This window comes from Schistocerca americana, chromosome 7 (assembly GCF_021461395.2).
Source record: "Schistocerca americana isolate TAMUIC-IGC-003095 chromosome 7, iqSchAmer2.1, whole genome shotgun sequence".
In the NCBI taxonomy this organism is placed as follows: Eukaryota; Metazoa; Arthropoda; class Insecta; order Orthoptera; family Acrididae; genus Schistocerca; species Schistocerca americana.
In genome coordinates this window covers 512,573,228-512,581,260 of record NC_060125.1, presented here as the reverse complement: position 1 = coordinate 512,581,260, position 8,033 = coordinate 512,573,228, and the positions used below count along the sequence as shown (strand labels likewise).

The 8,033-nt window shown below is 39.6% G+C and overlaps 1 protein-coding gene across 1 annotated transcript in view; it reads left to right on the top strand.

The window, feature by feature from the left end:
- The first annotated feature begins 1,519 nt into the window (after window positions 1-1,519).
- The window catches only part of LOC124623051 (adenylate kinase 9-like), a 92,583-nt gene continuing 86,069 nt past the window's right edge, over window positions 1,520-8,033 (top strand). Inside the window, exons 1-3 of the mRNA XM_047148844.1 lie at window positions 1,520-1,590; window positions 1,689-1,702; window positions 1,815-1,940. Coding sequence (XP_047004800.1) covers window positions 1,520-1,590; window positions 1,689-1,702; window positions 1,815-1,940 — 211 coding nt within the window. The remainder of the gene's footprint in view (window positions 1,591-1,688; window positions 1,703-1,814; window positions 1,941-8,033) is intronic.

Genomic DNA, 8,033 nt, shown 5'->3' with positions numbered 1-8,033 from the left:
GTAAGTCTATATTTATATTTCCTGTGGTTAAAATATGTACGCAGTCACTCAGTCCTGAAAATGTGCTGTTTGTAATTATGTACACATACAAAAGTACATTAAAGCACAAAATCTTTTAAAATTATTAGTTCCTTCCTTGGAGCCACAAGTAGGTGATGGGGAGTTTAGGTCGAGGATGTTAAAGAGGAAGATATTGTCAGTCAGGTCGCTAGAATGAGAGAAGTCCACCTGTGATGTGAGTGAAGGGAAACAGTGATAAAGAGGTAGACATCAGAAAGAGTAGGAGGATCATAAAGTGTAAGAGGCCCAAGATAATATTTCCAAACGCTAGAGCAGTTTTATGTACTGTTGTTTATGTGTACTGGTAGCACTAAACTTCTCACTTCCTGAAGGTAAATGCTAGTCACCAATACAGTCCCACTACGCACAGAGACTGTCAACCTGTTATAAATGTGTCAGCATGTGTTAATCTACAATTAAAATTACCATGAATGTCTTTCACATGATTGCAGTTTTCCCTACTCACATTATTTAATTTTACTGATTCTTGTATAATGGTCCAGATTGATACACAGTTACTGAACGCTCCATGTTGTAAACCTTAAGTTCTTATACAGTATTCCATGGGGTTAATCTAATATCTCCATTTCTGAAAACTTTATATGCATGTTATCAAACCTTGTTTCCATAGTGGCTAACCTTGTGTCCACATCCTCTTGTATCTCTTTTATTGTTTTGATCCATTTCAGTCATACATAGTATTCATCCTAGAAAATCCATTAATCACTCTTTTTATAATGTTTTGAATCATATCAAACAAATTACTCTTCCCACTCTCCAAGCACTCACTTATTTTGGTGACAAACAATTTATTAATGAACTACTCAGCACACTCACAAAATAGTGTGTAGTCTCAATGTGTGTCCCATTTCAGCTGCCTTATGGCTATCATCCTACATCTAGTGTTGGTGAATAACTTCCTGTAAATCAGTCATGATGATGTAATGTATTTGAATGTCTGCCACATATGGAAGCAAGGCTGCAGCTTATCCCTAACTGCAGGTGCAAGGCTTAGAATGCTCCAATTGTTAATAAATGAACTGCAGGCAGTTGCTCACAGATCCATAATGTAATTGATAATCTGCCTACATTCTTCATGATCTCAACAGCTGAGTGCAGCATGGCCCAAATGAGGCACATTAGCGATTTTTCTGTACCTTGCCTTCTATGATTAAATGCGTCTACAGTCTGCACATTAAAGTAGTGATGTCTGCTTCTGATGACACTGTTTTCCGGTGACTCTGGCCTATCCCAATTGCAGCAAGCACATAAACTGGGGTATTATTCCCCTCAGAATCTTCTTTAGAGTTAAAAGCAAAGATTTCAGTCTTGTTGAATTATAGTGAACAATTTGTAAAGAGTCACTTAAAATGTACATGGTATTGTGTAACTCATCATGGTAAACTTGCAGTGTTATTTATATTTCAAGAAAATTTCAAAGCGTTACACTGAATAAATAATGAATGATGATGTCATTACAATTGCACTTCTATTAAGAACACTGTACTTTTCACCCATTACAAAAATGATGTATCTACATTACATTTTTAATACAGTGACTAATGTTTTTTGCTACACATGAACACAGTTACAAAAATATATTTTTTTCTTTTATGGTCTTTGTATAGTATCTTTCTGAGAAGTTTCCTGGAAAATTTACATTCTTGTTTTCCATTCCTTTTTATAAATAATAAGTATAATTTTTAAAGATCCACCATGACTTTATATGTTTCTCAATTTCTTCTTTTCTTTAGCTAGCAAAGAAAACTGTGATTTGTTTATGAAAGACCCAATGAAGTACATAAACCAAGAAAGCTATATTCCAAACTTACCTATAAAATTGGCAATTATAGGACCTCCAAAATCTGGAAAATCAAAGTGTAAGTAGTGATGAGATCATTTCAAAAAAATTCTGGAAAGTTTTGAAAGTAACTTCACATTTTTTTAAAAAATATATATATATACAGCATGAATGTAGCCAGGTATAACTGGATATGAAAACATTGTCAATTTTTGTGATGGCATAATCGCATTTCATGTTTTGTAATGGAAAAGAGACTGTGAAACTGTCAAATGTATTACATGCATTTTGCTGCTAAATAATGATCTGCTTACTATTCTCCCTGTCATATGTCAAATAAAGTGATATAGGTGTCTAAGCATTGGCACATTACAAAGCAGAAACATACCGCAAAAGCAAAGTAAAAACATACCTTACAAGTCACCTTTACAATTTATTAAAATATTTAGCATGACACAAGTAAATTCTGGGTAACACTAAGGTTCATACAAACAAATTTTAAATTTTCCTGCTGACAGGGGGTGGGGGGAGGGGGTGGGGGGGGGGTGGGGGGGATGGGCTTCATAATGCGTTTAAAGAACACAATATTTGAATATTTGAATGATATCTGCCCACTCTGATTTAGGCTTTATGTGTTTTCTATGTATCACTTCTGAAGAACACAGACTTCCCTTCCCATGTTTGCCCAACTAAGATAGTTCTCTGTCCCTAATGAGCTCCAAATTGATGACACATTAAACATTAATATGAGGCATGTACACAAAGTTAGTATAACTTTGGAAAAAAATCATAAAGACTTTTCATCAAACCAAAATTTGTGTTTATGAGGAAGAGCACGTCTTAAACATATTTTCTACATAGTTGCCACCATTGTTCAGACATTTGTCTTTGCGAGAAACTGACTTTTCTATGCCCTATTCATAGAAAGATGTGATCAGGGAAGACAGCCACAACTGCGCTATCCGTGATCTGAAGACTGACATATCCATCGTCATTCTTCCGGCGGACAAGGGTTCCACGACCGTGGTACTTGATCGTCGGGAGTATGTGGCTGAGGGACTGCGTCAGCTTTCAGACAACACCACATACAAAGTTTGCCAAGGTAATCCCATTCCTGATGTCCAGGCGGAGCTTCAAGGAATCCTCAGAACCTTAGGCTCCCTACAAAACCTTTCACCTGACTCCATCAACCTCCTGACCCCACCGAAACCTTGCTACCTTCTACCTACTTCCTAAAATTCACAAACCCAAAGATCCCGGCCGCCGCATTGTAACTGGTTACCAAGCACCCACAGAACGTATCTCTGCCTATGTAGACACCTTCAACCCATTACATGCAGTTTCCCATCCTTCATCAAAGACACCAACCACTTTCTCGAATGCCTGGAATCCTTACCCAATCTGTTACCCCCAGAAACCATCCTTGTAACCATTGATCCACTTCCTTATACACAAATATCCCACACGTCCAGGGCCTCGCTGCGATGGAGCACTTCCTTTCACGCCGATCACCTGCCACCCTACCTAAAACCTCTTTCCTCATCACCTTAGCCAGCTTCATCCTGACCCACAACTTCTTCACTTTTGAAGGCCAGACATACCAACAATTAAAGGGAACAGCCATGGCTACCAGGATGGCCCCCTCGCACACCAACCTATTCATGGGTCGCTTAGAGGAAGCCTTCTTGGTTACCCAATCCTGCCAACCCAAAGTTTGGTACTGATTTATTGATGACATCTTCATGATCTGGACTCACAGTGAAGAAGAACTCCAGAATTTCCTCTCCAACCTCAACTCCTTTGGTTCCATCAGATTCACCTGGTCCTACTCCAAATCCCATGCCACTTTCCTTGATGTTGACCTCCACCTGTCCAATGGCCAGCTTCACACGTCCACCCACATCAAACCCACCAACAAGCAACAGTACCTCCATTATGACAGCTGCCACCCATTCCACATCAAACGGTTCCTTCCCTACAGCCTAGGTCATCGTGGCAAACGAATCTGCTCCAGTCTGGAATCCCTGAACCATTACCAACAACCTGACAACAGCTTTCACATCCCGCAACTACCCTCCCGGCCTGGTACAGAAGCAAATAACCAGAGCCACTTCCTCATCCTCTCAAACCCAGAACCTCCCACAGAACAACCACAAAAGTGCCCCACTTGTGACAGGATACTTTCCGGGACTGGATCAGACTCTGAATGTGCCTCTCCAGCAGGGATACGACTTCCTCAGATCCTGCCCTGAAATGAGCTCCATCCTTCATGAAATCCTCCCCACTCCACCAAGAGTGTCTTTCCGCTGTCCACCTAATATATATATATATATATATATATATATATATATATATATATATATATATATATATATATATACAAAGATGAAGTGACTTACAAAATGAAAGTGCTGGCAGGTCAACAGACACACAAACAAACACAAACATACACACAAAATTCAAGCTTTCGCAACAAACTGTTGCCTCATCAGGAAAGAGGGAAGGATAGGGAAAGACGAAAGGATGTGGGTTTTAAGGGAGAGGGTAAGGAGTCATTCCAACCCCGGGAGCGGAAAGACTTACCTTAGGGTGAAAAAAGGACGGGTGTACACTCGCACACACACACATATCCATCCACAGATATACAGACACAAGCAGACATATTTAAAGACAAAGAGTTTGGACAGAGATGTCAGTCGAGGCAGAAGTGCAGAGGCAAAGATGTTGTTGAATGACAGGTGAGGTATGAGTGGCGGCAACTTGAAATTATCGGAAATTGTCGCCACTTATTGCCATCAAGTTGCCGCCACTCATACCTCACCTGTCATTCAACAACATCTTTGCCTCTGCACTTCTGCCTCGACTGACATCTCTGCCCAAACTCTTTATCTTTAAATATGTCTGCTTGAGTCTGTATACGTGTGGATGGATATGTGTGTGTGTGCGAGTGTACACCCGTCCTTTTTTCCCCCTAAGGTAAGTCTTTCCACTCCCAGGACTGGAATGACTCCTTACTCTCTCCCTTAAAACCCACATCCTTTCGTCTTTATCTCTCCTTCCCTCTTTCCTGATGAGGCAACAGTTTGTTGCGAAAGCTTGAATTTTGTGTGTATGTTTGTGGGTGTTTGTGTGTCTGTCGACCTGCCAGCACTTATATATATATATATATATATATATATATATATATTGATGGTTTCACCTCTGGAAAGGAACTCAACAAGCAGAAAAGCAAAAAATAGTATTCAGCAACAGCTGCCTTCACTGGTGGCATCTATCTACGAAGTGGGTATGGAAAAGTTGGTCTCCTGCTAAGGCAAATGACTGAAAAATGGTGGCAACTAGGTAGAAAAATAGTTTAAGAAATGCTCTTTCTACTAAAGATAAATTTTGGTTTGAAAAAAAATGTTTTTATGAGTTCTTTTCCAATGAGGTACTTACTTTCCAGAAATGCCTCATATTAATATTTACATGAGTACACTTATAAAATTCTCAAGTGCCATAAATTATTTTGATTCTTGTTTTTTATGTAGAGCATTAAGTACTATTTATTTATTGTATTAAATGCAGGCTAAAAAGAACATTACAGAATACTGAATTGTTTATTAATTATTAAAATTTATAACTTGCTGTGAAACAATGAATACTGCATCTAATCTTCTCTCCAGAAGAAAACTAAGAGTAAACAATTAAAGATGTCAGCAGCACAGCAGTACTTCAATGTGTTGTAACCTCTCAGCTTTCAGTACTGCCATATCAATTCACCATCATCCATCACGTCCACAGCTCGTGGTCTAGTGGCATACCTCTACCTACCTACCTACCCCTGGTTCGATTCTCAGGCGGGTTGGGGATTTTCTCTGCCTGGTGACTGGGTGTTTGTGTTGTCTTGTCATTTCATCATCATCCTCATCATTCGTGACAGTGGCTAGATTGGACTGTGAAAAAAATTGAACTGTGAATAAATTGGGACTTTGTATGGGCGCTAATGACCATGCAGTTGTGTGCCCCACAAACCAAACATCATCATCATCTACCAAATGGCCTCCCTGCCTAAACTGTTCAGTGCTCAGGATGTATGGATGTTTAAAACTCACTTGACATCCTGCTTGGGTTTGCATTTGCAGCGTTTGCTGTTGCATAGTTGTTTGTTGAGGTGTTGGTGGAAGCAAGTTTGACATTGGTTTTGTTTTGGAGTAGTTGGTGCTTTTGTTGTCATTTGGTTGGTGGCTAGGGAATTTCCAGATGGCATATATGCTACCTTGACCATGTCTATTGAAACCACTATGAGTTTTCCATTGTGGCATATTTCCATTATATGTTTGTCTCTGCATAACAACCTCATGAGGCCCATCAGTGGCCACAACAGTGGCTTGATAACAAACATCTGATCAGACAAAGTTAGTCAGGTTTCATGTCTGTTTCTTGGAGCTGTGCCCTTTTGAGTCATCTCTCGTCATAACTGATTGATAAATATTGGCAATGTGTTAGTTCCTACAGCTGTAGACATCATTAAATCAGCTGGAATGCAGGTTTCCTTGCAGTATAACATTTCTGCAACAGACATGCCAATGTCTGGCTTGTAAACAATGTGTAAACCCAGTTAAACCAATGGTATTGTATGTAAACATTTGTCCCTGTGACACAATGTAGTTGCCTTCCAGGTTCAGTGCCATCTTTCCACTATTCAATTACTTTGCGGGTTGTAGCTGGTGATTTTATGGTAGTTCACCCTCCACAGCTTGGCTAAATGTTGGCGTAGAACTGACTCCAATTATCTACCTGTAACCTGACAGTGTGCACAAGAAAGGCTTTGCCATTGTCTTGGCTAAAATATCAGTGACAGGAATGGCTTCTGCCAAATACTTGTATAAACCAACAGCTGTAAACAGCTAGCACAATCCGTCTGATGGAGATAGTGGCCCCACCAAGTCAATACGAATGTACACAAATCTTTAGCAACTGTCAGGAAATGTCCCCAAAAAGGGCTGGGTGTAGCATTCCAATTTACTCCTTTGGTAGGCCAGGTAGTCCCACACCCACATCTTACTGCCTTTATCTATAACACACAAAACACTCTTAATGAGATGTGATGTGTTTTATTTTTGTGGATGGTCCAAATCACGAACACTAGGAAATGCTTGCCTGTGGTAGGTTGCCAGCGCAAAATGACAATGTCTTCTTGGAGAGATGGTGCACCAAATTTTCAGACTAGAATTAGGGGGAAGATGTCCTGAACAGCCAACTTGTGGACTTCTGCCACCAAGGTCTTCAGTGCAAAAGAAAACACATCGAATGGTGAATACACAGAGAAGATGTAACACCTTTACAATATTTCCTGATTGCAGCTTTACCTTTTCAAAATGATTAAAACTTTATAACTATCCCTTCTGTGTACACTGTGATAAGAATGTAGACTGCTGGTTTCTTAAAATAGTACCACCATGAAGGTGGCATGCTAAAAATTTCAAATTGGTAAGAAGTATACTACATGCTTGTGTATGCAAAAGATTAGCATTTCTGCACAACTGCACAAAGCAAGTAGGAGTAATGCCATCTACATTCTATATATAAAGGAAAGATTATGCTCAAGATTTCTCTTTCAAAAACTGGTTTTGCATTTTTGTTGTTTATGATGAGATAATGTTACACCCCATGCAAGAAGGAGAAATGTGTACCGACATGTGTTGGAATTTGACAACAGCTGGACCATGGTTTTTCAAGCTTGTGGAATATCTCCTCACATCCCCACAACTGAAATAGACAGGTTTGTGAGGGAAGACATAACTTCACACTGGATCTTAGCAGCACTGCACAGCAAACATCTAAGGGGACTGTTCCGTCAGTTGAACACAACCAAACAGCCATACCACATACTTAAAGTTAGAAAATATGCTTGCTTGCTGCAAGCTATGTATCCACATATACAGTGTAACAATGTCTGGAGCCTCATCCTGTATCAACATGGTAATGATTGTCTCAGCTTCTCCTGACATGGTAGCAGAGAGGCGCATGCCAAAAGTTCTGACAACACTGGACACATACAAAGGGTTTTAATTTCGCCGTCTTTATACATCCAATTTTTTTTAATCTTGCTGCTACACATGTTCTTGATGAACTTTTACATTTTCAGCTCTTTTGAATATTTGGCTTATTGTTGACAGTGCTTTAAAGT